This window comes from Suricata suricatta, chromosome 9 (genome assembly GCF_006229205.1).
Source record: "Suricata suricatta isolate VVHF042 chromosome 9, meerkat_22Aug2017_6uvM2_HiC, whole genome shotgun sequence".
NCBI lineage: Eukaryota > Metazoa > Chordata > Mammalia > Carnivora > Herpestidae > Suricata > Suricata suricatta.
The window spans coordinates 59,195,778-59,209,683 of record NC_043708.1 but is presented as its reverse complement, the minus strand read 5'-3'; the positions used below and the strand labels follow the sequence as shown (position 1 = coordinate 59,209,683).

The following is a 13,906-nucleotide window of genomic DNA, read 5'->3' as shown; positions in this document are numbered from 1 at the left end:
AAAAGACTTATAATAATACTCTAAACAAAAGTTTAAGATGTCTAAATTAAGATCTCCTAACACTAATGTCCTGAAAGGAAAAAAAGCAAATATCTAATTTCCAAATATTGCCTAGGTCATCTGGTGTCTGAAGAACAGAATGATGGAGCTTCTCATCAAGCTGTAGATCTTTCTGTTCCATGTGATCTATATTCAGTGTGGAAGGAGAAGGCGTCTGTGACCTGGATCCCAGAGCTGAATGAACTGGAGACGCACTTTCTGAACCTGTAAATATAATTTCATAAACTTACCATAAAGAGAATATTCAATACCTTTTACCTAAGATGTAATGCTTAAAACTTCAATAAGACACAACTGAGAAGCATCAAAGGATAAAACAGGTTATAAATTGGTCAAACAGGTAAAGAAAATCAAAAAACTATACAAGATTTTGTATCTATGGGGTCTCATTTGATTTCTTTCATGGGACTAGTACGGAATCAGAACTGGACATACCAATTAATGGAAGCCAACTGTGAAAGTGAGAATGTCTACTCCCCTTCCTGATCCAGTTAGAGAAACTCTAGTACCCACCACTACTCTGTTTCACTTACTTCAGACTTGGGGCTATTCCTGAGAAGAACTTGCTGTGGGTGACTCTATATGCTATTATCACTGCTAGCCTGGTTTACAGTGGTCCCTGCTGGTCTCCAGTCTTCAATCTCCTCCTTACCCTAATTTCTTCCTCCAAGTCCATTCTTCATAAGGCAGCAAAAAGATCTGAAAATCTAAGCTGATGTTATTTCCTTATTTAAAATATTCTAGGACTCTTTACTGGTCATAGCATAAGCCCAAACTTATTACAGTGTGTTTTCCAGTCTTTCTTCAACTTTCTGATAATTCCCCTGGCACTTTTAAGTTCTAGCCATAGAGTGTAAACTGCTGGTATTTATCAGAACGTAGTAGCTTTCTGCCTGTGGACACCACCGAGTAAGCATCGTTAAAGTCTCCCCTCCCACTGCTGTCATGTCTAAGTCAGAGTCTCCCAAAGAGCCTGAACAGCTGCAGAAGCTTTTCATGGGAGGTTTGAGCTTTGAAACAAATGATGAGGCATGGACCTCAAGTATATTGTCGTATAGAGGTAGAATTTAAGGAAAGGTATTAAGCAGGCTGTGTTGTAGCTTATGGGCAAGTAATAAATTGTGTATCTTGAATGTATCATAGATAAGCTGCTATATAACGATCGCCACTTCAGGTAGCTGTGAAATTAGGTGATTAACTAGTTGGTACTTAACCTTCTAATTTCTGTATAAGTCTAATTACATGAAATAGAAGTTGGGGTTTTGATTTTTTACTTTGCTTTTCTGTTTGGAGTGTAATTGTAACTACTGTATTGTAAATGATGAAAAAATAATTGCATATGTTAAAAAAATTGTATTATATTAAAAAAAAAAAAGAAAGAACTGATGAGAGTCTGAGGAGCCATTTGAGCAATGGGGAATGCTTACAGAGTGTGTGGTAATGAGAAATCCAAACACCAAGTGCTCCAGAGGCTTTGGGTTCGTCACCTATGCTTCTGTGGAGGAGGTGGATGCAGCCATGAATACAAGGCCACACAAGGTAGATGGAAGAGTTGTAGAACCAGAGGGCTGTCTCGAGAGAAGATTCTCAAAGACCTGGTACCCACTTAACTGCGAAAAAGATTTTTGTCGGTGGCATTAAAGAAGATGCTGAAGAATATCATCTAAGAGATTATTTTGAACAGTATGGGAAAATTGAAGTGACTGAAATCATGACTGACCGAGGCAGTGGCAAAAAGAGAGACTTTGCTTTGTAACATTTGACAACTGTGACTCTGTAGACAAGATTGTCATTCAAAAATACCATACTGTGAACAGCCACAACTGTGAAGTAAGGAAGGCTCTATCTAAACAAGAGATGGCTAGTGCTTCCTCCAGCCAAAGAGGTAGAAGTGGTTCTGGAAACCTTGGTGATGGTCGTGGAGGTGGTTTTGGTAGAAATGACAACTTTGGTTGTGGAGGAAACTTCAGTGGGCATGGTGGCTATGGTGGCAGTGGAGGTGGTGGTGGATATCGTGGCAGTGGGGATGGCTATAACAGATTTCGTAACAATGGAAGCAACGTGGTGGAAGTTATAATGATTTTGGCAACTACAACAATCAATCTTCAAATTGTGGACCAATGAAAGGAGGAAATTTTGGAGGCAGAAGCTCTGGCCTCTATGGTGGTGGAGGCCAATACTTTGCCAAACCACAAAACCAAGGTGGCTATGGTGGTTCCAGCAGCAGCAATAGCTATGGCAGTAGCAGAAGGTTTAAGTACTGCCAGGAAACAAAGCTTAGCAGGAGAGGAGAGCCAGAGAAGTGACAGGGAAGCTACAGGTTACAAGAAATTTGTGAGCTCAGCCAAGCACAGTGGTGGCAGGGCCTCGCTGCTATAAAGAAGACGTGTTTTAGACAATACTCATGTGTATGGGCAAAAAACTCGAGGACTGTATTTGTGACTAATTGTATAACAGGTTATTTTAGTTTCTGTTCTGTGGAAAGTGTAAAGCATTCCAACAAAGGGTTTTAATGTAGATTTTTTTTTTTTGTACCCATGCTGTTGATTGCTAAATGTAATAGTCTGATCATGACGCTGAATAAATGTGTCTTTTTTAAAATGTGCTGTGTAAAGTTAGTCTACTCTGACGCCATCTTGGTAAACTACCCCAACAGTGTGAAGTTAGAATTCCTTCAGGGTGATGCCAGGTTCCGTTTGAAATTTATTTGCAACTTGTCTGGGCAGAGAATCCATTGTCTCCACAAACACTGATGTGGTTGAACTGATAGTTAATGTGTTGTGACCTGAAGTTTACCATTAAAAGGGTCACCCAAGCAAAGTCCTGGAGTTTATTTGGTTATTAATAATGATTATTGGCACATTCTATGCAATATATCTAAATTGAATTATGGTATCAGATAAAATTATAGATGGGATTAAAGCTTGTGTATCGTCCATTATCATGTGTAATTAATAAACGATTTAATATTCTCTTGGGACGAAAAGAATGTAGCACGCCTCCGGCCTTTTCCACGTGGTCTTCTTTTACATGGAGCCCTAATCCTGTTCTTATAGGTCTGGTTAACTTCTTTCTATTTTTCAGATAAAATACTTGTACTTCCCCATTATACCACTTATCACACTGACTTGAAACTCACTGTTTAGTTTTAAATATCTTCACTCACGCAGAAACTCTGTAAGAACACGGACTGTATCTATGTTATATCCAGAAGTATTGCCAACACGGAGTATAGTGTCTGGCACATAGCAGGAACTCTTGTTAATTTAAATTATGTATAGTATAAATTAATACTTATTGAACACTTTGTGGTCGTTGTAGTGGAGTGATGCTAGTACTAAGCAAGTCACTAAAATATTGGGACCATTCAACAGAAAATCAATAAAGAAGAATCAACCTTAAATGACACATTAGACACATTAGACTTAACTCAAATGTACAGAACATTCCATCCACAGCAGCATAATACATATTCTTCTCAAGCGTACATGGAACATTCTCCAGGATAAATCACGTTAGGTCATACAAGTCTTAATAAACTCAACAAGACTGAAATCATACCATGCATCTTTTCTGACCACAATATGAAACTAGAAATCAACTACCAGAAGAAAACTAGAAAAACTACAAATACACACAGATTAAATAATACGTTTCCAAATAACTACAAGGCAAAAGAAAAATTAAAGGAAAATTTTTAAAAATGCCTAGAGACAAATGAAAACAGAAATATGACATACGAGTATCTACGGAAGGCAACAAAAATGGTTCTAAGAGGGAAGGTTACAGCAATATAAGTTACCTCAAGAAAAGAGAACTCTCAAGTAAACAATTTAATTTCATACCTAGGGAAACTTGAAAAAAAGGGGCAAAGCCCAAACTTAGTAGAAAGGAATAATAAAGATCAGAACAGAAATAAATGGAATAGAGACTAAAAAGACAATAAAAGAGATCAATGAAACTAAGAGCTGGTTCTTTGAAAACATAAAAAGAACTAAACGCAGAAGAAAAAAAAAGAACTCAAATAAAGTCATTTGAAAAGCAAGAAAAGACATTACAACCAATACCACAAAATACAACCCAGAGGAAGTGGATGAATTCCTAAAAATTTATAGTCTTCCAAGATTGAATCATGAAGAAATAAAAATCTGAATGGACCCATCACTAGTGAGGAGATTGGATCCAAAATCAAAAACCTTCCAATGAACAAAAAGTCCAGGACCACACAGCTTCATTTGTGAATTCTCACACACACTCAAAGAATACTTAACACCCATCCCCCTCAAACTCTTCTATAAATTCAAGAGGGAAAAAACCTTCAAACTCATTTTACAAGGCCATTCCTATCTTCATACCAAAACCAAACAAGGACATCACAAAAAAAGAAAATTATAGGCCAATATCCCTAATGAACATTGATGCAAAAATCCTCAACAAAATATTAATACACTGAGTTAAACAACACATAAAAATAATCATACACCATGATCAAGTGGGACTTATTCCAGGATGACAAAGATGGTTCAAAATCCATAAATCAACCAATGTAATACATATTAACAAAAGATAAAAATTATGTGATTATTTTAATAGATAAAGCACTTGAGAAACTTCAACACCTATCTATGGTAAGAACTCTCAAAAAACTGGATATAAAGGAGGGTACCTCAACAGAATAGTAAAGGTCATATATGACAAACAAGCATCATATTCCATGATGAAAACATGAAGGCTTTACCTCTAACATCAGAAAAAGACAAAGACCCCTGGTCTTTTATTCAACAAAGTATAGGAAGTCCTAGACACAGCAATTAGGTAAGAACAAAAATTGGCACACGAATTGGAAAGGAAGAATTAAAACTGTCACTATAGGTAGATCACATATAGGAAACCCTGAAGATTCCACCAAAAAAACTGTTAGAATATTTAAAAATCTATAGTTCTATACACTAATAATGAACCACTAAAAACAGAAATAAAGGGGTCCCTGGGTTGCTCAGTGGGTTAAGCATCCGACTTTGGCTCAGGTCATGGTCTCACAGTTGTTGAGTTCAAGCCCTATGTTGGGCTTGTGCTGACAGCTCAGAGCCTGGAGCCTGCTTCCAATTCTGTGTCTCAAGTTCTCTGTCCCTCCTCCTGGTCACACTCTGCCTCTCTCTCTCTCTCTCTCTTTCTCTCAAAAATGAATAAACATTAAAAAAAAAAAGAGAAATAAATTTTTTAAAATCTTATTTATAATCACATCAAAAAAATACCTAGGAATAAATTTAGCCAAGGAGGTAAAAGATCTATAGACTGAAAACTGTAAGACAAGAATGAAAGAAATTGAAGAAGACACAAATAAAGGGAAGGATATTTCATGCACATGGATTGGAAGAATTCATATTAAAATATCCATATCACCCAATGCAATGTACAGACAGATTCAATGCAATCTCTACCAAAATACCAAAAACATTTGTCAGAGAAATAGAATAACTCTAAAATTCTAAAGACTGAATGGCTAAAACAATCTTGGGAAAGAAGAATAGAACTGGAAGTATCATGCTCTGTGATTAAAACTATACTACAAAGCTGTAGTAATTAAAACAGTGTGGTATTGGCATAAAAACAGACACACAGACCAAGAGAATAGAGAGCCTAGAAAAAAATTCATGTATATATGGTCAATGAATTTATAACAAACTAGGATAAAATAAACAATGGGGAAGGGATAGTCTTTTTAATAAATGGTGTTATGAAAACCGGACACTTTTGTGTAAAGAAATGAAACGGCACCACTATTTTATATAATATACAAAAATCAACTTGAAATGGACTAAATGCTTGATCATATGACCTGAAACCATACAACTCCTAGAAGAAAACATAGGCAGTAAGTTTCCTGAGACTGGTCTTAAAATGTATTTTAGATGTCTCCTCAGGCAAGGGAAACAAGAGCAAAAATAAACAAGTGGGAGTATATCAAACTAAAAAGCCTATACACACCGAAGAAACCATCAACAAAACAAAAAGGCAATCTACTGAATTGGAGAAGATATTTGCAAATCACGTATCTGAAAAGGGTTTAATAACCAAAATATAAAGAATTCATATAACTCAGTAACAATCTGATTAAAAATATATCTGTATAGATATATTTCAAAACAATGAAAATATGCTCAACATCACTAAACATCAAGGAAATTTAAATCAAAACCACAATAGCACCTTACACCTGCCAAAATGATTATTATTAAAAGAGAAAAAATAACAAGTGTTATTAGCAAGGATACGGAAAGAAGGAAACCCTTACACACTGTTGCTGGGAATATAAAAAGGTGCAGCCACTCTGGAAAACAGTATGTAGCTTCCTCAAAAAATTATATATATAATAGAATACTACCTAACCACAAAAAAAGAATGAAATCCTGCCAATTGTGACAACATGGCTGGACCTTGAGGAGGTTTTGCTAAGTAAAATAAGTTAGACAGAAAAAGACAAATACTATATGATTACATTTTTATGTGGAATTTTAAAAACAAACAGAACAAAACTCAGACTCAAAGATACAGAGACCTAACTGGGGGCTGCCATGCCAAAGGAGATGGGGGCATGAAATGGGAAGGAAATTAAGAAGTAAAAACTTCTAGTTACAAAATAAATTAGTCATGGGGAAGTGAGGTACAGAATAGAAAATACAGTCAATAACATTGTATTAACTTTTGTCAAATCACTGTATGTTGTACACCTGAAACTAATAAAATACTGTATGCAATTATGCCTCAATTAAAAATTACATATTTGGTCTTTTTATTTAAGCTTCTTTCTAGCAATGAAATATCAATATTCTGGATTCAATAACTCTAAAACTCTGTCCTTGTTACTTCCTTCTATACAGTAAAGCAAAAATGAAGTAAACAAGCTACATATATGTATTATTTTAATTCCACAAATGCGTCATTCCATACTGTTTATACAAATGTTTAAATATAACACAATAAATGCCTTAAAAAGAACATATAACACTAAAAGTTGCTTACTGAATGATAATCATCATTTCATTTAGGCTCAATAATGACACATAGGAGGAGTGAAGATGGCGGAGAAAAAGGGAGCTCTGTAAACTTCGTCCTCCCCATCTATCGAACTGAGAAGGACATTACTCTCATGTGCAAGAGTGGAAGGAGAAAATACAGACTCCAGAAAGAAGACAACCTCAAAGACGCCTGAGTGGGTGCGAACTGGGGAGACTGGAAAATGGGCCAGCCCTAAAAGGGCAGGGGAGGTGGGAGCCCCAGCCCAACACAGCAACAGGACATGTGGAGCCCCTGAGAGACAAAGGGAAGAGAAAGAAACTGAACACGCTCACAGTACTGTCTCTAGAGAAGAGATAAAGAACGTTTAACCTGGCACAGAGAGAAAAACTCTCACTCCATATATAATCGCTTGGCAGCGTGAATCCTGAACCCCACGTGGTAGAAGGAAAAAACAGCCCCCACCTCTATGTGATTCCAGCAGGGAGTTGGCAGTGGCAGCAGCAGCAGCTGCTGTGGCACGCACTTCCGCTGCAGCTGCAGGAGCGCACACCTCATTTCCGGCAGTGCACTGGCCTCCAGCAACAGCAGCGCCAATCCCAGCAGGTGCCAAGAGAAACTGCTCCCTCCCCCTATGAGATTCCAGCTAAGAAGCCAGCCACCAAAGCAAGTGTATCTCATCTGTGGTAGCATAAAAGTGCATGGACTAGGATTTTGAAGCAAGGCGGGCCTGGAAAATACAGCTGGGCTCAGCTGTGGCACAAGGAGATTGGACTCGTAAGAGTGGAGTTTCAGCAGAGCTTGCAGCACTGCCATTTTACTCTCCGAAAACCACCAAGGCGGGGCCTCCGAGAGCAGCCCTGGAGACCTACCTACACCAAACCACGCCTATCTGCTAGGGGGAGCTGCTGCTTTTTTTGTACTTATTGTATTATTATTCCCTTTTTAACACTTTTTGAATTTTTACACTTTATTTTCCTTTTTCCTTTCTCCCTCTTTTTTTTCCCTCTTGCCATCCAGATATATTCTCCCTTATCTCATCCTTTTCTCTCCCCTCGACTGGTTATACACTTTTAGACTGTCCACTGTCCTTTGTTGTCTCTGCCCCCACTTTATTTTTTTCTTCTTTTCTTACCTTTTCTCTCCCTTCCTTTTCTTCCTTTCCCTCTTTTAATTTATTTGTTTGATTTCTCTGTGCATTTGTGTGCTTCTGTTCCTTGTATGTTTGTCTGTCTCTTTTCCTTTTCAGGGCTACCCCAAGAAACAAGCCAAAGTACGCATGACAGAGAGTCCCTAATATTGCTGAGTAGGGATAATCAAAGGCACAAGAGGAGAAACTGAGAGACACCATTAAAAGAACATTTCCTGAAATGACATACCCTGGACAGTCAATGAGCCTTCATTAACAGAGCAATACTAACAGGTACACGGTGCACAATGAGCTTTTAAAGCTGACAAGAGACAGAAAATGAGCCAAAATGACAAAACGAAAGAACTCTCCTCTAAAGAAACTCCAGGAAGAAATCACAGCCACAGAACTGCTCAAAACAGATCTAAACAGCATAACTGAACAAGAATTTAGAACAATTGTCATAAAATTAATCGCTGGGCTTGAAAAAAGCATCAGAGAAGCTACTGAGACAATGACTAGGGACTTTCAAAATAGGTGTGATGAGTTTAAAAAGGCTATAAATGAGGTGAATAATAAAATTGAGGCAGCCACCTCATGGATTGAAGAGGCAGTGAGAACAGGTGAACTAGAAGACACAGTTATAGCAAAAGAGGAAGCCAAGAAAAAAAGACAGAAATCGATCCAGGAGCAGGAAAGGAGAATGTGAGATCTGAATGGTACAATCAAATGGAACAACATCCATATCATATGAATTCCTGAAGAGGAAGAAAGAGAGAGAGGTCCTGAAGGGGTATTAGACCGAATTATAAGTGAGAATTTCTGGAATGTGGGGAAAGACACAGACATTCAAATTCAAGAGGCACAAAGAACCTCCTTAAGACGTAGTTTGAATTGACCTTCGGCACGACATATCATAGTGAAACTGGCAAAATATAAAGATAAAGAGAGAATTCTAAAAGCAGCTAGGGATAAAAGGGCCCTAACATACAAAGGGAAACCTATCAGAGTGGTTACAAACCTATCTAATGAAACTTGGCAGGCCAGGAAGGAATGGCAGGAAATCTTCTATGTGATGAACAGAAAAAATATGCAGCCAAGAATCCTTTATCCAGCAAGCCTGTCATTCAGAATAGAGGGAGAGAGAAAGGTGTTCCCAAATAAACAAATATTGAGAGAATTCATCACCACCAAACAAGCCCTACAAGAAATCCTAAGAGGGACTCTATAAGGGAAATGTTGCAAAGAATACAAGGTACCAGAGACACCACTACAAACATGAAGTCTATGGAGAACACAATGAATCTAAACCCACATTTTTCAATAATAACACTGAATGTAAATGTACTGAATGCTCCAACCAAATGATACAGGGTGGCAGCATGGATAAAAAACAAAATCCATCTATTTGCTGTCTACAAGAGACTCATTTTAGACCTGAAAACACCTTCAGATTGAAAGTAAAGGGATGGAGAAATATCTACCATGCGACTGGAAGCCAAAAGAAAGCTGAGTAGCCATACTTGTATCAGACAAACTGCCCGTTACAGTAAAGGCAGTAACAAAAGATGAAGAAGGAAATTATATAATAGTTACAGGATCTCTCCATCAGGAAGAGCTAACAATTATAAAAATCTATGGGCCAAATTCGGGAGCACCCAAATACATAAAACAATTAATCATAGACAGAAACAATCTTATTGATAAGAATGTGCTAATTGCAGGGGACATTAATACTCTACTGACAGCAATGGATAGATCAACCAGACAGAAAATCACTAAAGAAACAATGGACCTGAATGACACACTGGAACAGATGGAATTGATAGATATATTTAGAACTCTGCACCCTGAAGTTCAGAAATTCACCTTCTTCTCGAGTGCGCATGTCTCAATCTCCAATATAGATCACATACTGGAGCATAAATCAGCCCTCCATAAATATAATGAATTGAGATCATACCATGCACACTTTCAGATCACAATGCTATGAAACGTGAAATTAACAACATGAAAAGGTCTGGAAAACCTCCCAGAATGTGGAGGTTAAAAACCACCCTACTAAAGAATGAGTGGACTATCAGGGAGTTAGAGAAGAAATTAAAAAATATATGGAAACAAATGAAAATGAAAATACAACAATCCAAACTCTCTGGGACGCAGCAAAGGCAGTCCTAAGAGGAAAGTATATTGCAATCCAGGCCTATTTCAACAAACTAGAAAAAGTGCAAATTCAAAATCTAACAGAGCACCTAATGGAACTAGAAGGGGGCAGCAAGAGCACCCCAAACCCAGCAGAAGAAAAGAAATAATAAAGATCAGGGCAGAAATAAACAATATAGAATCAAAATAAAAAGTTAAGCAGATCAATGAATCCAAGAGTTGGTTCTTTGAAAAAATAAACAAAATTGATAAACCTCTAGCCAGGCTCCTTAGAAAGAAAAGAGAGAGCACCCAAATTGAGAAAATCATGAATGAAAATGGATCTATTACAACCAATCCCTGAGAAATACAAGCAAACATTAGAGATTACTATGAAAAACTGAATGCCAACAAACTGGACAACCTAGAAGAAATGGACAAATTACTAAACATACATACACTACCAAAATTCAACAAAAAGAGATAGAAAGCATGAATAGACCGATGACCAGTGAAGAAATCGAATCTGTTATCAAAAATCTCCCAATGAGATTCATCCCAGATGGCTTCCTAGGGTAATTCTACCAGATATTTAAGGCAGAGCTAATACCCATTCTTCTCAAACTCTTCCAAAAAATAGAAATAGAAGGAAAACTTCCAAACTCATTCTATGAAACCAGCATCACCTTGATACCCAAACCAGACAGAGACCCAGCAAAAAAAGAGAACTACAGACCAATATCCTTAATGAATACAGATGCAAAAATACTCAACAAGATACCAGCAAATTGAATTCAACAGCATAATATAAAAAATTATCCATCATGATCAAGTGGGATTCATGAATAGAAGGAACTTACCTAAACATTATAAAAGCAATTTATGGAAAGCCCATAGCTAGTATCATCCTCAATGGGGAAAAACTGAGAGCTTTCCCCCTGAGATCAGGAACACGACAGGGGTGTGCACCCTCACCACTGTTGTTTAACATAGTGCTGGAAGTCCTAGCATCAGCAATCAGACAACAAAATGAAATAAAAGGCATCAGAATTGGCAAAGAAGAAGTCAAACTTTGCCTTTTCGCAGATGACATGATACTCTACATTGAAAACCACTGACTCCACCAGAAGCCTTCTAGAACTGATCAATGAATTCAGTGAAGTTGCAGAGTACAAAATCAATGTACAGAAATCGGTTGCATTCCTAAACACCTATAATGAAGCAGCATAAAGAGAACTCAAGAAACTGATCCCAATCACAATTGCACAAAAAACCATATAAAATATCCAGGAATAAACCTACCCAAGGATGTAAAAGTCCTATATGACGAAAACTATAGAAAACTTATGAAAGAGATTGAAGAAGACACCAAGAAATGGAAAAACATCCCCTGTTCATGTATCGGAAGAATAAACATTGTGAAAATGTCATTACTACCCAAAGCAATCAACACATTCAATGCAATCCCCATCAAAATTGCACCAACATGCAATCTATGTCTTCTGCCCATTTCTTCACTGGGTTATTTGTGTTTTGGGTGTGGAGTTTGGTGAGTTCCAAAGAGGATATCCAGATGGCCTACAGGCACATGAAACGATGCTCAACATCACTCATCATCAGGGAAACACAAATCAAAACCACACTGAAATACCACCCCACATCAGTCAGAGTGGCTAAAATTAACAAATCAAGAGACTATAGATGCTGGTGAGGGTGTGGAGAGATGGGCACCCTGTTGGTGGGAATGTAAACTGGTGCAGCCACTCTGGAAAACAGTGTGGAGGTTCCTCAAAAACTATCCATAGAACTCCCTTATGAACCAGCAATATCAATGCTAGGGATTTACCCAAGGGATAAAGAAGTGCTGATTCATAGGTGTACATGTACCCCAATGTTCATAGCAGCAATGTCAACAATAGCCAAATCATGGAAAGAGCCTAAATGTCCATCATCTGATGAGTGGATCAAGAAGATGTGGTATATATATACAATAGAGTATTACATGGCAATGAGAAAGAATGAAATATGGCCATTTGTAGGAAAGTGGATGGACCGCGAGGGTGTCAGGCTAAGCGAAGTAAGTCAGATGGAGGACAGACACCATATGTCTGTACTCATAGGTCTAACAGGAGAAACCTAATGGAGGACCAGGGGGAGGGGAAGAGGGAAAGAGCTGGGGAGAGAGAGGAACGCAAACCTTGAGAGACTACTGAATACTGAAAACGAACTGAGGCTGAAGGGGGACGGGGGGAAAGAGGTGGAGGTGATGGAGGAGGGCACTTGTGGGGAAGAGCACTGGATATTGTATGGAAACTAATTTGACAATAAACTACTTAAAAAAAAAAAACTTATGAAAGACATTGAAGAAGACACCAAGAAATGGAAAAACATTCCATGCTCATGGATCGGAAGAATGAACATTGTGAAAATGTCATTACTACCCAAAGCAATCTACACATTCCATGCAATCCCCATCAAAACTGCACCAGCGTCCTTCTCAAAGCTAGAACAAGCTATCCTAAAATTTGTATGGAACCACAAAAGACTCTGAATACAGTCAAAGTAATATTGAAGAAGAAGACCAAAATGGGAGTCATCACAATCCCAGACTTTAGCCTCTACTACAAAGCTGTCATCATCAAGACAGCATGGTATTAGCACAAAAACAGACACATAGACCAACGGAACAACAGAGAACCCAGAACTGGGCCCACAAATGTACGGCCAATTAATTTATGACTAAGCACAAAAGAGTATCGATGGAAAAAAGACTGTCTCTTTATCAGGTGGTGCTGGGAGAACTGGACAGCAACATGCAGAAGAATGAAACTAGACCACTTTCTGACACCATACACAAAAATAAACTCAAAATGGCTGAAAGACCTGAATGTGAGACAGGAAACCATCAAAATCCTCGAGGAGAAAATAGGAAACAGCCTCTCTGACCTCAACCGCAGCAATTTCCTACTCAACACATCCCCAAAGGCAAGGGAAATGAAAGCAAAAATGAACTCTTGGGACCTCATCAAGAAAAAAAGCTTCTGCACTGCAAAGGAAACAATCAAGAAAATTAATAGGCAACCGACAGAATGGGAAAAGATACTTGCAAATGACATATCAGATAGAGGGCTAGTGTCCAAAATCTACAAGGAACTCACCAAACTCCACACCTGAAAAACAAATAACCCAGTGAAGAAATGGGCAGAAGACATAAACAGAGACTTCTCTAAAGAGGACATCCAGCTGGCCAACAGGCACATGAAACGATGCTCAGCGTCACTCATCATCAGGGAAACACAAATCAAAACCACACTGAGATACCACCTCACACCAGTCAGAGTGGCTAAAATGAACAAATCAAGAGACTACAGATGCTGGCGAGGGTGTGGAGAGACAGGCACCCTCCTACACTGTTGGTGGGAATGTAAACTGGTGCAGCCACTCTGGAAAACAGTATGGAGGTTCCTCAAAAACTATCAATAGAACTCCCCTATGACCCAGCAATAGCACTGCTAGGGATTTACCCAAGGGATAAAGAAGTGTTGGTGCATAGGAGCA

General features: G+C 38.2%; 1 protein-coding gene and 1 pseudogene across 4 annotated transcripts in view; one reads left to right on the top strand and one right to left on the bottom strand.

The window, feature by feature from the left end:
* Nucleotides 1-13,906, bottom strand: part of RALGAPA1 (Ral GTPase activating protein catalytic alpha subunit 1) — a 262,207-nt gene that overhangs the window by 132,976 nt on the left and 115,325 nt on the right. For all 4 annotated transcript variants that reach the window (XM_029952940.1, XM_029952941.1, XM_029952942.1 and 1 more), the window contains one exon: nucleotides 112-264. In XM_029952940.1, coding sequence (XP_029808800.1) covers nucleotides 112-264 — 153 coding nt within the window. The remainder of the gene's footprint in view (nucleotides 1-111; nucleotides 265-13,906) is intronic.
* Nucleotides 1,006-2,678, top strand: LOC115302943 (annotated as a pseudogene).